Source organism: Nomascus leucogenys, chromosome 2 (assembly GCF_006542625.1).
Source record: "Nomascus leucogenys isolate Asia chromosome 2, Asia_NLE_v1, whole genome shotgun sequence".
In the NCBI taxonomy this organism is placed as follows: Eukaryota; Metazoa; Chordata; class Mammalia; order Primates; family Hylobatidae; genus Nomascus; species Nomascus leucogenys.
In genome coordinates, this window is record NC_044382.1 from 66,287,986 (window position 1) to 66,314,350 (window position 26,365).

The 26,365-nt window shown below is 39.9% G+C and overlaps 1 protein-coding gene across 2 annotated transcripts in view; it reads right to left on the minus strand.

Moving 5' to 3' along the window:
* FTO (FTO alpha-ketoglutarate dependent dioxygenase) overlaps nt 1-26,365 on the minus strand; it is a 413,852-nt gene that overhangs the window by 150,796 nt on the left and 236,691 nt on the right. For both annotated transcript variants that reach the window (XM_003263053.2, XM_030796957.1), the window contains exon 8: nt 25,313-25,437. In XM_003263053.2, coding sequence (XP_003263101.1) covers nt 25,313-25,437 — 125 coding nt within the window. The remainder of the gene's footprint in view (nt 1-25,312; nt 25,438-26,365) is intronic.

Here is a 26,365-nt window from a genome sequence, read left to right on the forward strand (position 1 = left end):
GTGTTTCACAAGCCCACAGGTGATTCTGATGCTAAAATTACAGAACCACTGGCCTAGGGCATGGGCTCTGGAAACAAACTTCCTGCTTGGGAATCCCAGCGGCCCTGCCTCCCAGCCTTGTGCTCCTGGGAAGGTTACTTGATGTCTTTTGGCTCCAGGTACCCTTTTCTTAAAATTAGAGATAATAAACATACCTACCATTGTAACAGTTAATTCACATAAAGCACTTAAGTACTTGGCACAGAGAGGCACTTAATATGCACTAGTAAGTATTATTATTATTTAGGATTAAACACATTCATAATACATGCAAAGGATTTGGATGCTTTCGTAGGGGTTCAATGAGAATTTTAATTTTTAGTGGTATTCTTCTGAGTTTAAGCTTCCTGAGGGCAGAGACCCTGTCTTATTCACCCCCATCAGCTGCTGGAGCTGAACCCAGGCTTTGCTTTAAGCAGGCACTCTGAGAAAGGTTGGCTGCCTGGAGCTCCATGGTGAATCCACCAGCCTAGAAGTCAGGCTGGGTATTTATTTGGGGTTGTGCTCTGTTGGCTGCAAGGCAGAGAAACGAGACAATTCACTTTGGCTTTGGCAGCTTTCCCGAGGCCACTAGCCTGTGGCCAATTGTCTTTTGCACAGATCTCTCCTTCCCAGTTCCCAGGCTGCTTCCATTCAAGGTCACACCCTCTAAGCCTGGTAACTTTGGATTTCAAAATCATTTTGACTTGATATTTTACAGGGAACATGGCAGGCTTAGTGAGCTTAATCTCGCTCTCTCTTTTTTATACACCGGGGGTGGGACACCTTTTAACCTATCTGACAAAGCTTTAAAAAAGCCTCTGCTTAGAAACAGACTGCAGCCTGAAGCAGAATGTAAAAGCCGGCCGCCAGCTTCCCAGGCTGCCTGACCAAGTGTTCCCAAGCTTTCCACACTGGGGGAGGCAACCCAGGAAGAGGCACAATCACTCAGCACTCCTCTGCCATAAGAAACTATACTCACAAGTTCATTTCCCTCTCCATCCCTTTCTGGGGAAAATCAAAATTGGTTGCAGAAAAGAAACAGCTATCTAGCCAGTGGTTAACCTTCTCTAAGTGGGCCGATTCACCGATCTCTTAAAACGGCCAGGCATCCTCTATACCAAGAGTATTAAAAAGCTGATTTTGCAGTCAAGGAATGGATTGACCTACTTGGGAAAAGTTGCTATTTTAGACAAGTGCCAGGACCATAATAAATAGTAAATGTGAGCTGTTATTTTATTAGATGAAACCACACTACTATGTTCACTATAAATAATATAATTCATGTAGCTAGTCAATATCAAAACTATAAATATTCAGTCCATGAGGGTCTGCTATTTATACAATAGAAGATAGGATTCCCCCAAATATGTATTCATAAGTTTGCCACATTAGTGGTTAGCGGGAGGTGGTCTCTAAATGCCTAAAGAGGCAGTTACTGATAGCAAAAAGAAGGTACTTTAAAAAAATACACATGGACACAGGAAGGGGAACATCACACACTGGGGACTGTTGTGGGGTGGGGGGAGGGGGGAGGGATGGCATTAGGAGATATACCTAATGCTAAATGACGAGTTAATGGGTGCAGCACACCAACATGGCACATGGATACATATGTAACAAACCTGCACATTGTGCACATGTACCCTAAAACTTAAAGTATAATAATAAAAAAAATTACATTCAACTCCAATGAATAAATTCCATGTCTTGATGATCATTTCTACTATCATTCCTCCTAATACCAGGTTACTGATAATTTGAGATTTTCTCCTACTGCCAGTAGCGGAAATTTAGGGAAGAAGAGAATTGAATAAGCTATCTTTTGATTCATGAGAGCAACGTCAAGTAAATCCAGGTAACAGAGAAACAAATTAGAGTGGTATGAAAGTAACTCATGTTTCTCTCCAAAGGCACTAACACTATCACATAGTGCATAATAATATGTCAAATACAATGCCAGCAGTAGGGTCACAGACCCTATTCCACTACTACTGGACGAACCTTGGATAAGGTCTCAGATACTGACTAGATCCCCACACCGTCCAGTGGTAATCATTTTCTAGCATTCTACAATGAACCATGAAGAAATTCAGAGAGGACAGTTTCAGAACTCAAAGCAACACACTCTGAAGAATAAAAATGAATTATATTCACCAAGCCAAGTGGAAGAAGTGCGTTGCAAAGAGAGTTCTAATGCTGAAATATCACATTGCCAAATGTCCCTGTCAAATCGTGGTTTAATTACCTTGGCCTCCATGCCTCTTATAATCACCTGTCATTAGCAACAATGCTTGCATCTGTTTACACGTCTGTCAGAAATGCCAGCCCTGGAGAAGCCAGGGGATAAGAAAATTTTTATTGGGATATGCCCTCAATTGAAAAAAGGTCATCTTAAAGTTGACCTATCTATGCCCAGGCCAAGCCTTAAAAAGATAATCTAAGGAAAGGATCCCTGAAGCAAACATCTACATATTATAGAAATACATTTTAAATGGGGTTGTCTTAGTTCTAAAACCAAAGGGGGACCAGGTGCAGCAACTCATGCCTGTAATCCCAGCACTTTGGGAGGCCGAGGCAGGCGGATCACCTGAGGTCGGGAGTTCAAGACCAGCCTGACCAACATGGAGAAACCCCGTCTCTACTAAAAATACAAAAAATTAGCCTGGCGTGGTGGCACACGCCTGTAATCCCAGCTACCTGGGAGGCTGAGGCAGGAGAATCGCTTGAACCTGGGAGGCGGAGGTTGCAGTGAGCCGAGATTGTGCCACTGCACTCCAGCCTGGGCAATGAGAACGAAACTCCATCTAAAAAAAAAAAAGAAAAAAAAAAAAACCAAAGAGGAAAACTTGGATGTTTCATGACTGTATTATGCCTCCTTTTATAGCATTTCTGCTTGTTTCTGGGAAATATACTGGTGAGATGTGTTCTAATTGCAATAGTCTTCATGATCTTTTTCCTTGTAAGTAGGACCTTACAAGGTCATACTTCTTCCACTAATTTTCCTCTTCTCCTCCAGAGACGAGATCTGCTTTCTTCATCACTTAGTAGCTGCCACTATCTGCTCGATTTGAGAGAATTTTCTCCCAAAGACAGGCTTCATAATAGACCATCCACTCCCCAGAGCACCCTTTCCTCCCCACAGCCCTAAGAACAAGCACACAGATCCTTTTGGTTCTGACATTTAGCGTATCAACTGGAAAACAGAGAAAGAGACAGGGAGAGAAACATCACAGGGATGCTCAAAGCCTGTCATGTTTTTAGTTAGTGGTCAGTGATTTTTAGGTTCTCAGATGTTAAATGGTTTGAGTTGAAGTTTTGTCAATAGCTATCTTTAACTTTCTCTGAATTCAGTTTCATCGTCTATAACACGGGGATGAAACCACTCACCTTTGTATGATTACTACAAGGAAAAAATTTAAAGATACACACAAACCATCAACACATAGGCGGTGCAAAATAGATTTTTTTTCAATTTTTATTTTGAATTTTTTTTGTAGAGATGGGATCTGGCTATGTTTTCCAGGCCAGTCTCGAACTCCTAGCTTCAAGCAATCCTCCCACCTTGGCCTTCCAAAGCCCTGGGATTACAAGCATGAGCCATCACACCCAGCCTCAATAGTTTTGAGCTCCAATTTTGATGCCCTCTTTCTTTCCGTAAAGACTTTCCCAACTCACACTGACTACTTATTTCAAAGAGCTCATGATTTACTTATGGTCAATGTTATTTAATCTGGCATTTATCTCACAATCGATTATGTCTCTTTCCCAACAACTAAACTATAACCTTGATTAGAGGAACTGTGTTTTCCATAGCACCTAATACAGCACTGGCCCCACAATGGAAACTTTCCGTATACTTTGTAAATAGAATTTGGATTTATGTTCCGTCTGTCAGCAAACTCCATGATGAAGTCTTTACTCCAACCCTAAAATGTGACCCCTCCTTCCTCTCTCATCCCATCTCACTTACTTCTCCCTCTGTCCTATTGACTGGTTCCTTCTCTTCCCCCTCATCTCAGCTTAAATGAGGCTTCCCTAAAAATTTCCATTCCCCTCCCCAGTTGCCTACCTGTTGCCTTTCTCCATAGTGCATCTCGTTATCTGACATCCTCTTTTTTACTTGCTTGCTTATTTTTAGTCAGCCTCCTGCCATAGACTATAAGCTCTACCAGCACAAGAAACAGGCTGTGGTTTTTTTGTTCACTCTTGTATACCCAGTTCCAGGGACACTGTTAGGTGTTCAATAAATATTTGTGGAATAAATGAACAGCTCTTGGTTTTTTTCTTAACCATCCATCTTCATGCAACTGGATACTCAGACGCAAATTAAGGACCCATATGGTCAATGCTAGACTCCAATGGCACTAATGCTTAAAGAATGCTTTATGGGATAAAACACTCCAGAACTGGTCAAGCACTGACAGAAACACGAGAAACTTTCTTACTAGTCCAATTAGAGACGGTGGTAACTTGGGTGAAATTAGGTTTCTGCTCTAAAAATAGAGGTCCGCCAAAGAGTTGGGAATGAATCAAGTCTTCACAAAGCAGCTCTTCTTTTGCCAGTCCCATCTCTGCTACTCTAAATCACGCCACTCACTCTTGCTTCTGCTTGGCCACATTTTCTCAGATCCATTCGGGCTCCTTAAACATTAGCGTCCATCTTCTCCTTTGGCCCATAGATGTGAGCCTTCTTAACTAATGCCCCTGCTGCACCACTTCCGGCTCAACAGCCCATGGGCTCTATTGTGAAGGCCAAAGAGAGGCCAAGGTGAAAATCCTGCCACAGCTGAAACTCTAGTCTCTTTACTCTGCCTTCTAAAATTTTGAAGATTTCACTGTTCTCTCTACCCTGTAGCCACACCAGCACCCTTCCTGAATGCATGCCTTGTGCCCCTAGAGTTCTGCACCTAAGTTTTATGTCAGTCACTTCCCTTTGACCTTCTTTTCTCTTTGACTTTACCCTTCATTGATTGGTATATGTTTAATGATAGTGATACCATGAACCCAAGTTTCAGGAATAGTCAAGGTATGCCATCTGCCTTAAATGACAAGGTAACATTGTTGGTTTTATTACAGATAAAGATTCAAAACCCTATGTACCTTCTGAGGTAGGTTTAAGGAAAAAACAGTTCTGCCTCCTTTTAAATGAAAGGCCCATCCACAGGTAGCCATGTTAAAAGAAGGTTATTTCTTTGTTCCACAGGGAAATCAAAGAACAGTGAATTGGATTTCAACAACTCTTACTAACTCCTCATTCTTGAGATGTGGTTAAATAGATCTGCCTTTCCCCTTTTCCCCTTGTCTTTTTATATTTCAAAATGGGTAGGTGAGAAAACTGAGAACCTTGTTCATATCTATCAACAATCTATGAACATCTACTCCTTGCCAAGCATTAGGGCCAACTACTGGGCACTACACTTTCTGCATGACCCTAGCCTTCGTCATTAAGTTTGAAGCTATGAGTGAAGGGAGAAAATGCTGTTGTTTTACAGATATACATTGGGAGTAGCTTCTGAAGGGTGTTTTACTAGTTCAATATGGTAAGAAGAATTCAGCCATAGCTGGCACCACCACACACTGTTTCACAAAAATGCACTGTGGAGAATGGACACTATAACTATAATTTTAAAAGATTTGCTCATTTAAATGAACCAGCAGCATTTTCTGCCACATAATGGAGAAATTCACAGGATGCTGGGCCCCTCATGACTTCTGTGGCTATAAAAGCCCCTTCATGCTGGATTTTTTTATATTTGGTAAATTAATAGTTTGCTGTTCCAAGATTCCTACGTGTTTATATTATTGCTTTTCTAACATAAAAGTTTGCAGTTGTTATGGAAACATATGGTAACATTTGCTGCTAAATTTTAAATGCATTTTCTACCCCTGTTACACACCTGAAATGAAGCCAAAAACTCTTTTTGCTTTACATTAGAGTGAAATTCAAACTGGTCTGGGTGACTATAAATGGTTACTATTTGTCTTGGCTCCTACCTGTATCAGATTTAGACTGAAGAATCTTAGGGAAGAAATTACACGGGATAAAATGGATATTTCTAAATTACAAGGCCTACAATTCCAGTGGCTCCAAATATCAGCTTTCTGTTTCATCTCAGCCTGCCAGAAAGAAAATGGTGGGGCCAGACAATAAAAGATAGACAACGTTTACTTTCCAGAGCCAAATGCTTCTTGTTTTGATTATACTGGAGAAGGAGGCTGCAGATCCTGATCAGTTAAGTCTTGTTAGCAAATTAAATGGTTGTAGATTACAATGGTGTAAGACATGAGTTTTAGCCCCTGGCTTCAAGTCGAAATGACAAAAGTATAAATTCTTTCAACCCATTTTGTTCTGCAGTTTTCCTCTTTGAGCCTTCACAATTCTCAAGTAATTGTTCATGATGACTCTGGGCCCGTGGGGAGGGTGACTTGGAAGCGTTCATTGGACGGGTTTTCTAAGTTTCCCAATTATTCCTTTCTCCATACCTTAACACCTTACCCAAGTCAAGTTTCCTTGTGCAATGTAACTAGTCATAAATACCGCTCAAAAAAAGTAGGCACTTTGGCTCAGAAAAATATCAAGTGAGAAAGACAGTATGAGAATTCTAACCTGCTTGAGCATTTTTCTGGACCTTTAAATCAAGGTTCATCGACAGTCACAGAAGAACTCCAAACAAGTGCATTAGGTCTAGCTCTGGGACCTGGCAGATCCAATTTCCCACCTACATCTCAGTTTTGTGGGCTGTATTCTTCCACCCATTTCAGCACATTTGTTAACAGTCAAGATTAATTTTCATAGGTTAACTCTGTCTCTTCTTTCTCGGACTATAACCATGCTCTTTGCTAGAGTTTCACTTTCAGTTTCCCACAAGATTAGATATTGCTTGCATATATTTAAAGTGACTGGGGAAAAGAATTATGATACTTTTCTAAGTACGAAAATATGGGAAGTTGCCAAAGATTTTTTTTGCTCCACTGACCCTTGTCATCTGCTCTAGTACACGTCCAGGATGCTACATAAGGAAGCCAAAGGCTCAGCAGGGTCCAGTCAGCTGCACAGGTTAGAGCCCTTCAGAAAACATGGATAATCATGGCATTATCATATGCTATGTTGCATGTTTCCATGTTGCTTCTCCACCTTTCTTCTTTAGAGAACAGACAGAGAATAATATTTCTTAATCTATCACAATACACTGACAACCTGTGCTATCCTGAGTAAATTCCCTAACCTCTTTGGGTCTTAGTCACCTTAACTATAAAATGAAAGAAAACAAAACAAAACTACTTCACTGGGTTGGTGTGAGGAGTAAATAAGGAATATGGGCAAAACACTTAGAATAGTACCTGGCATACAGTAAAGACTCAGTGGAGGTTAGCTGCTATTATGATGATAATCATCATCATCATCTTCTTCATAATCAATAGCATAATTATGATTGAAACATATGTTTCTGGACCCCTCCAGTTTATAAGGCCAGCATTTTATAAACTTTGATGATGTGATCCACTGTCATGATTTTAGCCATATCCATGAACCACCCACATTATTGCATTTCTAGCATTTTTCTTTAAATCAACTTAAAAAAAAAAAAACAAGATTGATTTGAGTCTTGTCCTCAATAATATTAGTTGAAAACCATGGATCCAATATTCTAATTATGCTTTTCTAACCTAACATAGAATATATTCAGTTAGACAGGAGGAATTAGTTTTTGAGATATATTGCATAGCAGTGTAACATAGTTAATAATAATAGAGTGCATGATTTCAAAATTGCTGAGAGTGAATTTCAAATGTCTCCCTATATACACAAAAAGCAAAACATATAAATTTTCAAATAAAAAGTATTCATCAGTGTCTCACAGAATCATCTTGTGTGCCACGCATAGCACACTATACTTCAGGACTCTCTGAGCTAGGCCTCGGCACATTTCAATAGAGTCTCCCTATGCACAAACTCAAAGTCACTGTAGATTAGACAGAAACCCACCACCAAAATTATCCACATGGACAATACATAGCCTTGTCAAGGGACTGAACATGGATGACTGTCACTAAGCTTACTTGGCTTAGCACACATTCAGGTGTGAATCCTATCTCAGCACTAAAAATCTGAAAGCAGTTCCCTGTTATTAGCCTAAGTTCCTAGTGTTTGGGGGTAGCTTGGAGACGGGGTGAGGTCTCTGTGAAAGAAAAAAAGTGACGCTCCATTCAAAGGTCTTATCCAATCTCTGCAGACTGGTTTAAATGTATTTTGACCCTGTGCTAACCCATTTTCATGTGATACATTTGGCATAAGAAAAGATTAATTACTTACGAAAAACAAGCTAACAACTTTACAGCAAATATATTATCACTATATAGAACGGGACATAAAGGTTTCCACTAGCATCATTAGCTTCGTTATAATAAATGAGATGCTCTACGTGATGTATAAGACGGTAAAGCAAACACAGCTGTTTGCTTCTGTAGGAAAGTGCCTAGGTGCACCGCACCTGAGGCTGCAAACACTTAATAAGCCCTCAACAACAAAGCTGCCTCACTGAGAACTCTGGTGGCTGAAGCCATTATCCACGGATAATTAACTATGTCAGGACACCGAGGTCCTAACATGAGGTCCTCATAATTCCCCACTATGGGAAAGACAGTAAAACATTATTATAATATATTACTAATATTTAGTAAGAAGACTGTTCTATTTGTGTGTTATTAATGCAAGCTGTAAGTTACCGCATCATTTGAATTACTATTAGTTCTTCTGGGCACTCTCTCACATGAAGGGCAAAGCAGCCCTTTGCGCTTAAGAACAGGAAAGAAACACTTCCACGTGGATTAAAATTTTTTAAATGTATTTGCAATTTGTTCTGTTTATTTTTCCTCTGGCTGCATGAATGTATCTATGACATTTATCACTGGAAAAAATATCACTAAAATGACCAATACTAAGGAAGTTCAAATCTATACAATTGTAAAACATTTCTCGTATACTCATTTGATCTTTGGAAGAATCCATCATTTTGCTTTCTCCAAGTATCCTGGTCATTTTGAGACTCTCCCCTATAATACAAAGTATTTAGATTTCTCAGTAACGAGGCTTTTTGACGCTTGAAGACAAAAGCTCCAGTCCATTTATTAAGACGACTTCCTACTGTGTGGGGCTGTTTTTTTACCTCATAATTAAAATAGCACCTGAACAGGACCATCTGTGAGCATGGATTAAGTTTTTTTTTGTTTTTTTTTTGTTTTGTTTGTTTTTTTACAAATGTGAATATCTTTTTTTTCCTGCCAAATGCCTCTAAACCTCATAGAGATTTTGTGTTACACACCAAAAAAAAAAAAAAATACATGTTTAAATAAACCTTTACTTTCCCCCCCCGCAAAAAAGAAAATGAAAGTAGTTAGGGTAAACATTTTGCTCTTCACTGCAACCCTTCATGCATCAGTAAATAAACGTACAGCTATATAATTTGTTCAAAGAATGAATGAACTGTCAGTCTTTGCTTTCTGTTTCTGGATTCTGTTCGTTTATGGCAACCCAGAGACACAGTTTGCCACTTAATTTTCCTCTTCCTTTTTCAAATACACACATTTTGGAAAAGACATTATTTATCCAAAAGGCTGCCAAGGCATTGGGTTAGGATGGATCTGGATATACAGACTATTTCACAAGCTAGTCTTATTTAACCAAAATAAAGTCTCACTGGGAGTTTTTTTGCACAAACTGCAAATCCATAAATGCAGAGATTATAAACATTGATATCGAAATTTCTTCCAGAGGATTTTCTGACCTTATGTTAACTTTGCCATAGACATTCATGTTTCTTTGGAAATTTTGGCTTATTTTAATGAAATGGTTCCTTTGGTACAGTTGGGGCTGTGATGTCAACCTGGCTCCATTCTAATAACCCTTATGAAATATTTACAGTGAAATTTAACTACACATGCGTAACAGCTGACTTCAGTGGCCGCCAAGGTTTAGGCTTACCTTTTTATCTTTCTTAAAGGAAAAAACGTTTTTATATTTTCCTCTTCTCCAGAAGCTCAAACCCTCTTGTATTTAACAACTTCCCAACTCACACCTCTATGTGACCATCAGTGTGGAGTGGTGAGACTAAAAGATGATTCTGGCCACATGACATCTTTGTTCAAGCTTCACTTCTACAGTGAAAGAACAGCTGGGTTCCCCCATGGAGGAGCTGGGAGCTAAAGCAGGAGCTCAAGGGCGTAACAGGAGAAATGGTGATTCACTAGCAATGAAGTCCCGGCCCTTCCTTTCTGAGAATTAAACCTTTATCAAATTCAAAACTGCCAACATTTTTGTGGACACCTTTTTATGGTGACAATGAGCACCATATACACCTCATTCACTTTTGGAAGCTCTCATATACTTTGTTTATAAAAGGAAAGATGAAATAGTGCCAAGATCAAGGCAACACACACACGTACACACATACACACACACACACACACACACACACACACACACACCAAGAACCTACATGGAATAAGACAATGTTACAAGGTCACAAGGTCACAGAGGCAATACACAGATTGTGTCCTGGTCTCCCAGCCAGGATCATTCCTTCTATTCTTGAGAAGTGTGAGAAGATGGAGAAGGTTTTTAATTCAAAGCAGTCAGGACTTTCATTCTATAGCAGAATCCTGCCCACAATGTCCAGGCTCCACACATGTTTTGATTACCGTGACTAACAGTTACAAATATTGGAATTCATGCTAACATTTAAATCGCTGGGAGACTTCGGAAGCATACACATACAATATGAATGTTCCACTTCTGTTGAAAATGTGGAAGACCTACTGACATAGATCCTGCCTCCTCGCAAGGCTGGATAGCAGCTGCCTGGCTGCGCACTTGAGACAAAGTGTGAATGCCCGCTGGCCAGACCAGAAGACAATCTGGGTATTGCCTCTGTGACCTTGTAACATTGTTCTACTCTATGTAGATTCTGGCACACGTGTGTTTTGCCTTGAACTTAACAGTATCTCACCTCTCTAGCTTCATCTACATATATGATTACCAGGGCCGACAACATCTGAATCTGCAATCCCTGGTCTGAGTTCACTAGCATTCACTAGAAAACTCACAAATATCCAACTTTCATGCCCCCATCATCAAGGGCTCAGACGAATACTTCCTTCAGAAAGCCCGGTGCCTCTTTGGACATGAATTCACCATTCCATGTGTCCTTCAAATCCCTCCAAACCAGGTCTCTTATACAGCTGCAGTGTAATGATCTTAGGCACCCTTGGTACAAAAACTAGTAGATGTGTGAATGCAATAAAAGTGCCCACAAACACACAAGGAGAAATCACCAGCTAAGGGAATGGCTCTCTTACTTTACAATGGCGAGTTCTCAACCTGCCACCGAAACCAGCACTGTGTACGCTTCACTCAAACTCACACTTTGATTTACACATGCAGGCGTGCTTTCTTAACACACCCTCTCTGACTTTTCTGCCACAGTCCGTTTCCAATGCTGCTAGAAGATGCTGTGCTTAATACAGCTTCCCAATTCTCCAAGGCCCCCTCAAAGCTTTTAAAGCTAGCGTAACATGCAGAATTTCAAATGAAGTACCAACAGCAGAAAGATCATTTACAGTAACTATACAAACAAGCTAAATGAAAGACTTGTGTTCAGTCATTAAAAATAATAATGCTAAAGCCCCGAGGGCTGAAATGTAAAGCTTAGACTTCGTGTGAGGAAATAGAAAAGGAGTGTGTTTATTATCCCAATAAGATAACCTGTTAATTTATTTAGTAGGCAATTTTCGAGTACATTCGTTCACAGTGAAATCTCACTTTATCAGATTATATGAAAAATCACCACCACAAATAAAATGCTCGTTCAAGCCAGGGGCTTTTGCAAGACAGAAATTACCATGTAGGAGACCAGCAAGGGGTGGCTGGGAAGTGCTGCCACTAATAGCTTCCGCCCCCTTATTCTCCTCCTCTCCTAAACCAAGCCCAGAGTTAGTTATAGAGTTATCTATCTCACACTTTGCAGATGATGCCTAACATCATGACAACAGAGAAGAGGAAAGGTCTCTGGACCTGCCTACCTACAACAAGTTTCTGTAAAGTAATGAATACAGACAGCTTGGGGACCATCCACCTGCGCTGCCTGCCTCTTCCTGCCTGCAAAGTGAAACCACCAGGGATTGGCAGAAGGTACTTGCCTGACAGGGCCAGGACAGCCTTTCTCCTCAGTGACAGGCTGGGCCTACCCTCTTAAACTTGACCCACCATAATTCCTTCACAGTGCAGCGGCAAGGCAGCTGACAGTAGCAGCTGCAGCTCCTAAGCGAGATGGATGGAATTTTCATAACTAGTTCCCCAAGTTACATTTTACCTTCAAGATAATTTATGAGCTGCTCTGGAGCCTTGAAGAGACAATATGCTTGCCATAAAATTAACTGTAACAGTCTTGTAGGTTATAATTAACACTGGGAGGGTAGCACCAACTGGATGAAACACATGGCATAATTGATGATGAAACTGGAAATGAAGCAAGCTAACAATATCATTACTGTGCAGCCTGCCTTAGCAAAACCTATGCTTTCTGAGGGTTCATTGTAGTTGCCTCCCAGGCCCGTATTCTGGTAGGAAAGAGGCCAGAGCTGGGCAGAGGGATGGAGGTTTTGCTGGCAAGGCCATGGGGTACCTGGACAGATACAATGGCTGTCAACAGTCTGGAAAGAGAGCCATAGCACGGCATCTGGCCATGTGCTTCCTGGATTTCAGACCAGGCCCTACATAAGCCTTCCTTGTAGATATGACTTCATTTTTTCAGTAAACAGCAACTTTTTCAGTGAAAAAAATATAACGATAAAAAGAAGACAATAAGAACTTCCAAAACGCCCTTCCAAGGATTGCGACATTTATTTAGCATATATTCTGGAAGCAAAACAACTTAATATGAGCATATCTTAATAAAAAATGAAGATGGTTAACTAAACCTAAAGGTTTATTAAACTAAAAAGTAACATCCTGAGCACCCTATCCAAAGTTGACTATGGAGAGAAAGCTAATCAGAAGAGTCCTGTCAAACAGTCCTGTCTCAGAAAGAAGCGCTAACCTATTCCTTTCACTCATGGATACTGAACAGTCTGACCAATACCTGAGAAGTGCTGAACATTCTAAACACATTGGAATGATTCAAATAATTCTAATAAGCATTTTCAAGGTGATTAACCTATTTTTTTCTTTTCTGATTTGTTTGGTTTTGTTTTTTTTGTCCTGGGACAATAGACTGGAAAATTCTAATAAATGATGCAACAGTGTCCCCTACAGGCCAGCAGAGCTGTTCCTTCCCCTTCCCCCATCCTCCTCCACCATGACTTCCTCAACTGAAAGCCAGAGTTAAACTTTTATCTATAACATTACAGAGTAAATTTGTAAAATACACTGGGGATACCCCTGAGATAGAATAAAATTACTACTCTTCATGTGCGGTAAATTGTTTCCTAGATATAAACAAACTGTACAGCTGGTGATTAACCCATTATGGAGTAGATAAATTGCTACCCTTTCACCTTAAGGGCACCTACTGAAATCAGCCTTGACTAACGCAGCCCCAAAATTACTTGACTTAGAGGATTTACAGAGATTTACAGATTCTTGGAGGCCAAACTTTGGTGTTCTAATTTTCACTCCTACTCTCCCACCTTCTAAAAGACTGTAACCAATATAAAAGAAATGACACAGCATATAAAAGTGATAACTTTCCTTTAAAACATCCATGGTAGGGAGATTGATAATGTATTAGCTGGATACTATTTCCTTATAGAGATGCACCCACAACTAAAAAGTGTGAAACATGTTAGGTACCAGAGGAAATAAATATGTAAAGATACATACCTGCCTATCTCCACACTGAGAAGGATCCTAGAAGGTCTCTAAAATACTAAGTGAATCATATGAGTGGTTGATTAAAAACTAAAGCTTTGTTATTGCTCTTGGCCAACCTGGGCCGTCTTGGCTTAAATTCCATCTTCACTACTTACTAGCTGTTGCCTTGGGCAAGTTACTCTGCACCTCTATGCCTCGGTTTTCTCATCATATAAAGCATTTAAAACTCTGTCTGGAACATAGTGACTTCTCAATAAATGTCAGCTGCTATTGTTAAAATTAGTACAATTGCAGATTTCAGGGAAAGTGGAAGTAGAGGAGTGAAACCCATCAGGAGTAACATCCACTTTTCCCTGCTCCCCGGGATCTCATGTATGGAGCCTCTCCTTGTGAGAGCTGGAAGATGCCTCCCACTTTTGGGGTGATTGAGATCAAGTCGCTTCTTTTTTACATAAAGTTGCTAAGGCGCAGAGTGTCTATGACATGCCCAGAGTCCTAATGATGGGATTCAAACTGGAGTCCAGCCCTCCACCTGTCAATTCTGTGTGACAGTGCTGAGCGCAGAACACCAACTCTGTCGGGTGTTCTTCCCTGCACCAATTTCGCAATATCACGCCCCTAGCAGGAGGCTAGGATATTTACTACATGGGGCATTCTCTCAAAGGAGAGGCCAATTTGGATAAGGGTGGCTGGGTTTATTCCTGGCTTTATTGTTATGATCTGAAGACCATGATAGGTCATTTTTATTGAACATCTAATACGTTACAGGTACTTGCTCTGGGTGTTTTACATTTAATGGCTTAATCAACCCTATGAAATGGGTTCTATTATTATCATCCCCTAGGCAAATAACAAATGAGAAAATTGAGGCTCAGAGGGGTTAAGTAACTCATCTGGCTACAATCCACAATTGTAACTTGCCTGGAGTTATAGAAGTGGATCCAAGATTCAAACCCAGGCAGTCTGACTCAGAATCTATGCCCACAACCATATTAATTAAATTTATTCTGAAAGAAAACCATTTTTCCTCCACAAACTTTATACAATGGAAAGAAGGTAGCACAACTTTTATACAATGACCTATCCTCATATATAAATTTCTCTCCTATTTCTCACTCATGCTTTGAGACAAATAGCTACCTATCCACTGGTAGCCAACACAATTGGGGAATGGAGCAGTATTTCTCACTGTGGCTGGGCACATAATGAGACTCTTAAGAGAACACTTAAGGAGAGCCTGTCTTCTTCCCTGGGATGCAGGTTTCTATGGAATCATGACTCAATCTCTTCCATGGTATTTATTATTCTACATTGTGTAATACATTTCCCCTAATCAAATGTTACTCATCTCTATAACCTCAAGACCTAAGATAGTGCCTCATACCAAGTAGGCACTTAAGAAATCTTTGCAGAACCAACGCATGACTGACAGATCACTCCCAACAATAACCAGCATTTATGACGTACTTGAGTGCATTATCACAGGTAATCCCTCAACACCTATGAGATAGGTACAGCTTTGCCCATTCTCTCTTCAGAGAGATCTGTCAATATAATGTGGCCTGAATTTAAACCTTTCTTCTGGTGAAGACCTTTAAAGTGACACAGGTCTTGGAAAAGTAAATGGGAACCAGGGTGCAGATAACTGAAGGAGAATTAATGTTACAGATTCCCTAGGATGGTGTTCCTCAGAAAACTGGCATCCCACGGCTACTTCCCAAATATGACCCACTGCAACTAGAAATGCAAATTTTACAAGTGATTACTTTATGACAAAGCTCAGAAAAGAGAACTGTATATCTTTATCTCAACTGAATGACTTTATTTTGGTCACTGTTGAGTGTTGGTGAATATACAGGGCATAGCAACTATATGTACATTTTATAAAAGAAATTTTCAGAGTTCCGCTTAGGAAAACAGTTTATATCTGTCATTCCACTAGAATATAAGCTCCATGAAAGAACTATCATCAGTTCTGTTCCCTGCTATATTCCCAGAACCTGGAACAGTGCTTAGAAAAAATAGACACTTAATAAATGTACGTTGGATAAATAAATGAATCAATGTTTTCTCAAAAATTTAAGAAGCACTGCCCTTAAGAAACAGCCAGCCAGCAATTGATCACAGTCAGAAACCTGCCAGAAACAGAGTTCATGCTAAAGTCCATGTGTTGATTTTATAAATAAGATGCACAGAAGTCAATTGGCTTTTGTCCCCCATAAAACTGTTCAAATAATGACAGTAACAATGGTAATAACATTAACAACACTTGCCTCCTTAAGGTAAGTTGCTGTACCTTGGGGGAAAAAAGTAACCCTATCTCTAGACTCATTTAATCTTTGCTCTAAATTTATACAATGTTTCAATTCCTACACATTTATGAGGAGGTTTTATGGAGTTATCAGGTTTTATGGAGTAATCTGGATCAGAAACACAAAGAACTTTCTTCTGCTAAGGGCAGCAAAAAGCAAAGACTGTAATTATTAAAAGAGAAGGGACAGATGTCTTAAAAAAGACCCGGATGGCAACTAGCAGGCCAGTGCCTCCCTGCTTCTCCCTGGAATCTCTTCCATTTATTCCTCGTGCCCACCCCAACACTGCAAACAACTTTACCTAGTAGCAAGTGACAGCTACCGAACTACAGACGCCACAACTTCTAGTTCCTAACTAACCGGCTGTGCCAGAGTAAGCAGCCAGTCTCTTTAGCACGAATGATGGCAGCTGACATGGTCTGATGACACAATCACAGGTTGTCTCAGCAGATAACTGCATCAGTCTCTATCCCATAGCCCATCCTCAAGGTGAGGAGCTCCACTTTTTGTGAACACAGCTCCAAGTTCTAGTCCACATGCCGAGTCACCAACGCTAAGGTTCATAACTGTGCTGATATCACTAACGCAGACCAGGACATTAGCAGGTGACCAGGAAAAAACAGCTGCCTACAGACTGGAAGCCATATTAGCCTCAGCTTTGTTCCTATCCCTACTGAACTAAAACCCATCCCTTTATTCAGAGGCACATCCCAGGGCTGTCTTTACAGCTCTCTTCTTCCCCGCCACGCCAGTTCTTCCTCTTCTCACCCAGCTCCATTTCACTTCCAGGAAAGGCAACAAATTGGGAATGGTGGCTCAGGGAGGAGACCATGTCCTTTTATCTTGGTCTTAGCCCAGTCCCATGGTGTTCTCTTCCTCAAGTACACTGGAGTCAGCCTGTGCACATGGCATCCCTCCTTGCTCATGCTGGAATAAAGACCTGTGGTACCATCTTGGGGCTTAAACACCAGAGAACTGCATAATAGAGATTTCTCCTTACTTCCAGTTTCAAGGCTTCCACCCCCTGGCAAGGTTAGATGAATAACCAATGCTTACTTCCAATATCAGAGATCCATCCTGACTTCCAATTTCAAGATTTCCACACCAGGCAAGGTTGAGAAAAAGTGCAAAAAAAGCAACAGGCCAATATCACAAGTGGTCATTCCTCTTCAAAATTAATAAAGAAGACAAAGTACTTATAAACACTGGAATAGATTGAGAGGGAAGGTATTTCATAAATCTGAGTGTCAGGCATTCTTCTAGATGCCAGGGATATGTGGTAAACAGGCAATGAGGTCCTTTGATAGAGGGCATTATTCAAATGGAAGAGATAGCTTAATGTTACAAAGACCTGGGGTGCAAATTTCTTCTTTTGTTTTGAAACAGGGTCTTGCTCTGTCGCCCAGGCTGGAGTGTAGTGATGCAATCGGCTCACTGCAACCTCTGCCTCCTGGGCTCAAGTGCTTCCCCCTACCTCAGCCTCCAGTAGCTGGGACTACAGGTGTGTGCCACCATGCCTGGCTAGTTTTTTGCACTTTTTGCAGAGATGGGGTTTTACCATGTTGCTCTGGCTGTTCTCGAACTCCTGAGCTCAAGCAATCTGCCCGCCTCAGCCTCCCAAAGAGTTGGGATTACAGGCGTGAGCCACTGCACCTGGCCTGAGGTGTATGTTTTACAGCTGGTAAACAAACAAATGTCCTATCCTCATAAAACTTTCATTCTGGTAGGACAGATAAAAATGTAAACACAGAATTGAGTCCATATATAATTAATGTCAGGTTACTTCATTTTTTAAGCTTCTATCAAAATATAAGTTCCCTTAGGGCAGACCCCATTGCTGAATTACCTTATGGTTTCACAGTGCCTCATAGAAAAAAGAGTTAAAGGGTGTGTGCTAGCCATTGTATTCTTATTAACTACCACCTCCACATTAAAGTAAATTATTCCACAGTTGAGACTCACGTCATACTCATCTTGATATTCCCCACAGTGTCTAGCACAGTTACTTGCACCTAATAAACACTCAATAAATAATAGTTAATTGCTAAACTGGACTGTGCCGACTTGTCGGTTTTGCATATAATCCCTGACTAGCTAGGAGGCAGAAGGAGAGACAGATATCGGTGGAGAACACCTCAGTGTGCTAGTTGATCCACATAAGTAACTTATACAAAGTGTTACACTTGTTGAGCCCAGATCAAAGTTCTAAAGCTGATTAGCTTGGAATAGTAAATCCTATTTATTACACATTCTAGGTTCTAACAACCACATTTTACAGCCTTAACAAAGATGTCCAGAGTGGATCCATTCTGGGGGTAGGTGGTGATGGCTGGGGTCACAGAGAATAGAAAGATGACTAATAATAAGACCGTTGTTTTACCAGTCCAGAAAAAAATGGGAACTTAGACCAATATGAAGAAGATATTTTTACATAAAGTTATCCGGATCTTAAGAGAGTCACTTTTAAGTAGAAGCAAGTAGTTCTAAAAGCTTTTCTAAGAAACTTCCATAAACATTATTTGAAATGAATCTCAGCACCATTTTTAAGGCTCCTTCGACCCAAATGAAGTTGTCTCCCATGGGAGTACAGTAACTCCTGTTTGAGCCTAAAAGCTAAAGAGCTATAAATGTACGGAGTTTCCATTTAATCAGGCTACATTCCTATCCAGTGTGCAATGTTGAAAGAAATGTAAGAGAACAGTAGGAGAAATAAGTAGGTAACCTCTAGAAAAAAATAAGTGGGGCCACATGCAAATAAATAAAGAGCCAGGCTTGACTACGGTAACGGGGAAACATGCACTGCTGCAATTTAATGACAGCCCCATTTGGAACCCCACCCCTTCTACAAGCCAAATATTCTTAACAGGCTTGTTAGTTCTTTATCACCAACAAGAGGGGTAAGTCCTTAAGTCCGCCATGTTTTAAAATGTCCGATTGAAAAAGCAATAGTTTTCAAAAAGCACAGGAAAAGATGCTCGACACCATTAGTCAATAGGGAAATGCAATTCAAAACCACAATAATATACCACTAGGATATCTATAGTCCAAAAAAATGAAAATAACAGGTAACGACGAGGACATAGAAAAATTGGAAACTTTGTGTGTTCTTGGTGGGAACATAAGATGGTGTAACAGACATGAAAAACAGCCTCACAGTTCTTCAAAAAGTCAGACACAGAATTACTATATGACCCAGCAATTCCATTCCTAGGTATATACCCAAGAGAACTGAAAACATGCCACTCAAAAACTTGTACATGAATGTTTACAGCAGCATTATTCATGATAGCCAGAAAGTCGACCCACCCAAATGTTCATCAATTGATTACTGTCCAACAATCCAAATGCCCATCAGTTGATTACTGGATAAATAAAACGTGGCACATCTGTATAGTAGAGTATTATTCAGCAGTAAAAAAGAATGAAGTACTTATATGCTATAACATGGATTACGATCAGTATGCCAAACGAAAGAAGACAGACATAAAAGGCCACGTATTGTATGATTTCATTTATAAGAAATGTTACAAATAGGCAAATCTGTAGAGATAAAAAGTAGACTGGTGGTTGCTCAGGACTGTGGGGAGCAGGGGAAATGGAGGGTGGCTGTTAACAGATGCAGGGTTTCATTTTTGGGGAAGGAAGATGCTCTGGAATTGGATAGCAGTAATGGTTGCACAATCTTGTGCATATACTAAAAAATCACTTAACTGTACACTTTAAAATGACAAATTTTGTTATATGCAATTTTACGTTATATATGACTTGTACCTCAATTTTTTAAAAACCCTAATGACCTTGCTTTTGTCTCTTCTTTTTGTTTGCTTTGTTTTGTATTTACACCTCACTTAGCAAAAATTTAGGGCCATGGCTTTAAAGTTAAAAAGCACAATTGATTCTCAAAGTATTTGCCATCTCCTTGAATTATCCTCTACCTGGCTTTCTGCTCACTCGAAATGCCCCCAGACATAGATAGTCAAGCCAAAACCTTGACAAAAAATATGCTAACTTTGGATAATGTTTAGAAGCCTTCTGTTTTGATTTTTTAACATAATTATTGTCTGGGTGAGGCTTGCATTATGAGACAGTATACTTCAATATAAAGGGTTTTCTTTTTTTTTTTTTTTTTTGAGACGGAGTCTCGCTCCCAGGCTGGAGTGCAGTGGCGTGATCTCGGCTCACTGCAAGCTCTGCCTCCCAGGTTCACGCCATTCTCCTGCCTCAGCCTCCCGAGTAGCTGGGACTATAGGCGCCCGCCACCAAGCCCGGCTAATTTTTTTTTGTATTTTTAGTAGAGACAGGGTTTCACCGTGTTAGCCAGGATGGTCTCGATCTCCTGACCTCGTGATCTGCCCGTCTCGGCCTCCCAAAGTGCTGAGATTACAGGCGTGAGCCACCATGCCTGGCCAAAGGGTTTTCAGTAACACAACAATTCTAGTCTTCCAAGACATCTACCATTAAATACTTTCCTGAGTGGGTCAGAGAACTTGCCACTCTGTTGTGGTAACGATGGTTCCACTGCTTTCCCTGCCACGGTCTTCCACAGCCTCTTTCTAGGAACTTTCTACATTCTCATCCCCAGATAAACCCTGAAATTGGCCACTTAGCTCACTCTCTATTATGCACAGCATCTCATGCAGTAGGTATACAAAATATACAAAAAGATGCTCACTGAATGAAATCATTCTCCTTTCAGAAAGTGGACTCATGGCATGTGCCATTCATCTCTGCAAAAGTACAGAGCTACATGGCCTCCATCATCACTGGTCTGAAATCAAGACTCTATGTTCATGAGAAACTGGGGGAGAGCTTTAAATAGACTAATCTTATCAATTAGCGATAAATAGACGAATAGCGTATAGTGACCCCATCCACTGTTGGCAATAATTAGCATCACTATGATGTTTCTTTGAAAAAAGGAACAAAGAAAGAACCAAACATAACTACTCAGTTAACATTATGTGCTTTCTTCTTATATTTACAGAAAAACTGCCAGGTTGTAGTAGAGATAAGACTCTGTTCAAGAGTCACACATATATTTAGTACTAAACAGTGCACAATAATCAGTGGTCAGATGCTGACATGGACACACATTTTTTGGAAAAGCATTTTCTCTAACACTTGATTTACCTACATCACTGAAATGAAGCAGGCAGGCAGAACAAAATCTTTGATTCTCATTCTGACTTCTTCAAGGCAAAGGAAGCCCATTCTGTTCCTGAAGCTAAACTATGAATAATTATTCCATAATAAACAACACCCTCAAAATTTTCAGCCATCTAGGAAAGACGTCAGGGCTTTGTAGAAAATAAACAAGGTGCTGATTTTTATTATATTTTATTTAGAAAGACAACTCGGGTGTGGACATTGAACTGTACCTTTTCTTTGGAGTACTTTTCAAATGATAATTTCTTCCACTGTCACCATTAAATCTTAATCCATTCCAGCTCCTTGCATGGGTCATTGAGTCTATATGTACTGCTGTTATTTTAAAATGTTTCCCCTTGGTAGGGAAAGAGGGGGAGAAAAGCTGTTGAGAGCCAGATGGGCCTCTTCACAGTTCATTTATCAAACCCAATACGCCGGGCCCCACCCTCCTCTCACTCACGATTGCAGTTAAACTTCCATATAATTTGGTAATCATTTTCATTATCAGAGAGTGACCCTAAAGTAGCCTATCCTGGGACACCCGGTCCTTGCAGCTGCTCTTTTTCTGCCTTTTCCTACAGTAGACCCTAAGAACCTCAGAGTTTATTAGCTGCAGACTGACCTTTGGGCTACGCAGGTCAAGAAGGGGTCAGATCAGAGGGCTCGCCCAGTTCTTTAAAAGCTATAACAAGCTGTCCATCAGGCAGAGGGGACTGGATAAACAAAGGCGAAACTTCAGAAATTCTGTCCCACTTCTGTTAACACTTACCCTGCATTCACACAGCTTCTCCCGATGTCCTTTGGATCATTCAACTCTGGGGAAGTGAATAGACAGCCCTAATAAGCCTATTTGGAGAGGGTTGTTTATGGGATTACGAAGCTTGGAGAAGGAAACCCACAGCACTCAGATGTGCGTCTAGAGTCGCTGGGTTGTGTGACACTGTGACAAACTCGGTTACCCCAAGTCATGCAAAATTGACACCTTCCTCAAAAAACTAAATTACAAGGAACATATGCTTCAGTTTAAGAGACTTCAGTGAGTCCCAAACAATGGCTTGGCGCCTGACCTGAGAGACAGACAAATATTTTATAACCAGGTTACAAGTTTTACTTTAAAAATTCTCCCTAATATGATCGCAAATGAACCTGCTAAAGAGAGGTAAAAACCTTTATTACAAAAGACTTATACTAAAGTTATTGCCAGCTGCGGCAGCTCCGTTGACCTAAATTTCTTGAAGTTGTACAATTCATAATGCACTCTCTAATGTGCAATATAAGGTAATTAGAGTCATCTGTATTTAACTTTCAGAGGAAAAAAATTTCTATTATCTAATCTAACTGATCCCCTGATAGCTTTGATGAAAGTAAAATACTGTAACCTATTGCTTGGCCTTTGGTGAGTGCTAATTATTTTCTGTCAAAGCACATTTTTCCTTGTGTAATTCTGAAGTACACAATAGGCCAATCTCTAAAACACAGGCTGCTCAGTAAGCACTGCAGTGGATGTTTTATAACTTTCACCACCACCCATTTGATGGCTACTCGAGGCAATGCCCAATTCCAGACAGCCAGATGACACTTTGATGAGGAAAAGAAAGGTGTATGGTAACCGTCTGTTTATACGGATCGCATGGATGAGTCTGTAGATAGGTCACTAAGATGGGAAACATCAAATGGGGGTAGAGAAGTGGTGGGGAGAAGGATTACAGTCATTTAATACTCCGAGGACACTTTTCCTCCTGAGATCTCAAGACACCAGCCTCTTGAAATTTTCTTTCAGGTGTTTAGTTTTAAGGAGGTCTGCACAGTGTCAGCTGTTAAGCTCTTTCTTTCCTCCTCCCTTAACACAAAGGACTTGAGAATTTTTGTTTCAGTTGCTAGACTACATCAACTTCAACACTGGCTCCAGCTCCTGATTAAATTGTTAGCAGTAAGGGCCAGAAATGCTGAAAGCAGATTCCTTTTAAATAGGCCACTTTGACCATGTTGTCTAATGATTTGGTGTATTAAAAAATTATTGTTAACAAACCAAACGCACTCAACAAAAGACATCCATTTGTGCTCTCACTGGGCCACATGGTCTTTGGATGGAAGGGAAGCAGAGGAGATATTACAGGGAAATTCTTTCTTCTTCCCTTTCTATTTAATTGGAGTCATCATGAGGATGACATAAAACATCAAACAAAGAAACCCCTTAGATGTCCACAAACTGATATTCCATTCCTTACTATGCATACTTTAATGAATATACATGCTTAACTTATAATACAAAGAAAATTTTAAAATTAATTATTGAAAGGTAAATTGGAAATCATTTAGTCATTACTTTAGTTGAAGCCATCTGCCACTGGCCAGGCATGGTGGCTCGCGCCTGTAATCTCAGCACTTTGAGAGGTCAAGGCAAGAGGATCACTTGAGGCAAGGAGTTTAAGACCAGCCTGGGCAACATGACAAGATCCCGTGTCTACTTTTATAAATATTTTTTTTTTAAAAGAAAACAAAGAAACTGTCTGCCGTTTACGCCGACCACACCACCAAAAAGATGGGGGAAGGGGAGGGTGAATATCATTGGGAATTTTTAAATTACTGTTTAAATACAAGTCTGAATTTAAAGATAATACATATTTGAAAAAGCAGCTTTCTGATATCCAATGAGAATCAATACTTACACTGTCTCCTTTCTTGGAAAATGCTCATCTTCAGCCTTGTTCAGACAAACTTATTTTTATGATAATTATTACTAGTAAAGCTATCAATTATTATAAATTCTGTTGCATGAAGTCATGTGGAGAATATTATGTCTATCAATAAATGTTCTTGACTTCCAGGCACATAGAATTTTTAAGGACCAAATAAGACTCTGAGACAAAATATGCCATACCCTTCCTGATTCCTCTCCCTCTGGCTTAGAGACAGATGACAATTCAATAATTTTTACAAACTACAGATCTAAAAGATAATCCTAACATTTGGGAGAACTAGTTCTAGCCTCCCACATATCAACTGTTTTTCAAAAAAGAAACAGGATAACATGATATTTACTATGCAAGCATCAGTTCTGTAAAAACTGATGATTTAAAGAAAGTTTTCACCAGTAACACAGTTTCTAAGCACAGGTAACTCCATGGAAAGAGACCAGGTTGAAACAAGAGTCATTCCTAGTTGGTCAACCCTAAAAATTGGGTTGATAAATAGGCTACAGTCATCGCCACATAACAACATTTTGAAGTTTTGGTCAACGGCGAACCTTATATATGTCAGTGGTCCTGTCCCATAGGATTGTAACACCATATTTTTATAGTACCTTTTCTATATTTAGTTATGCTTAGATACACTAATACTTATTGTTGTGTTACAACTGCCTATAATGTTCAGTACAGCAACATGCAGTACAGGTTTGCAGCCCCGGAGCAACAGACGGCACCATATAGCCTAGGTGTATAGTAGGCTATGTCATCAAGGTTTGCGTAAGTGCACTCTATGATATTCACACAATGGCGAAATCACCTCAGGACACATTTCTCAGAACCTATCCCCATCATTATGGGATGCATGACTATACTTTCAAGTAATCTGCCCTGCATAGAGTGATATAGGAGCACTATATGGATTTCCCAGACATCTGCTCTAATGAAATAGCAATGCTAGTCTTTTAGACTGTTGATTAAAAAGGGTTCTTCAGCATCAGGTACTTATATTACATTACGCTCAAAATGCAAACATTTATGCTAAATGTTATATTCAGGAATAAATTGTATAAATATACTGATGACGTCAATGGATCTTTACAATTAATGTAGGTGCGGTGGGCAGGAAAACTAACTTTAGCTGAAAGCATCTTAAACGTGCTTATTTTTCATGGCCCCTCAAAGGAAAGGGATAAGGCCAGCCATAAGGAAGGGCTCGGCCAAATACAGTTCTTGTTTGTCAGGAACAACAAATCCCATTTCACAACAGAACTAACCTGGCGTGCCATTCTCTCCTCAGGTTGTGGCGTGCAGTGAGCGAGGCAAGGATGGCAGTCAAGATTTCATTCCTTTGTTCCACGGGGAGCCCCTCTCTTTTAACTTCATGAAGCACAGCATTTGTCTACAAGAAATGATACAAAACAGAGAAAGAAAAAGTGAAAAATTAATAATAAAAAAAAGCCCATAAGCAAATAAGGACAGTAAATCAATGGCTTTTTTATTACAGTTCCCCTGCTAACAAATCAATACAGTAAATGATGGCCAAAAATGGCCGGCATATATTTTGTATTTAATCAATGTACATGGCACATAAGGTAAACTCCAAAGCTCCATTGCCTTAAGTAACACATCAAGATACTGCGCATTCTTACTCTAATTTTCTCAGCACACCAACGATTTTTTTTTTTTACTGGGAATTGCCTACCATGAGCTATTATTAGAAATGATTTTCACTTACACTTCACTGTGAGTTGTTTGTTTTGCCTTTTTAAAAAAGAGCAGCCTCCGACTTTCACTCTGTTTCCTGCTACCCAGCTGAGGCTTTCTCTGACTCTCTTATTTGAATCATTACTTTAAATTTCTACCCATGCCAGCAATGTTTTGCGGGGGAAGAAGGGGGAAGATTCACTCATTTTCCTTGCCTGCTGCAAATCAAGATCTTGGAAAGAAAAAAATGGGAACATAAAAATCAGAAAGATCATTTCTTTGAATGAGTATCTCAAAGAACATCTTTAGATTTTTATAGATGTTGTTTTTTAATTTAAAGTTAGTGTGGCTTCTTTGGAGATTTTATAACCAAAGCAATTGCTAAAAGGAATGAAATTGTCACTACAATTTCAATGAAATTGTCTGTGTTCTAAGTCATTCAATTCCTTATCTAACAGATGCCAATATATTTGTTTACTTAAAGAGCATACCCATAACCTGGTTCTCCTGTAACTTGAAACACTACTCCCTTACTCCTTGATAGCATTTGACAGGGCATATTTAATATCTTCATGACAACCTTGAGAAGAGGAGTAGTGAACATTCGTTGTTTCTATTGCTTA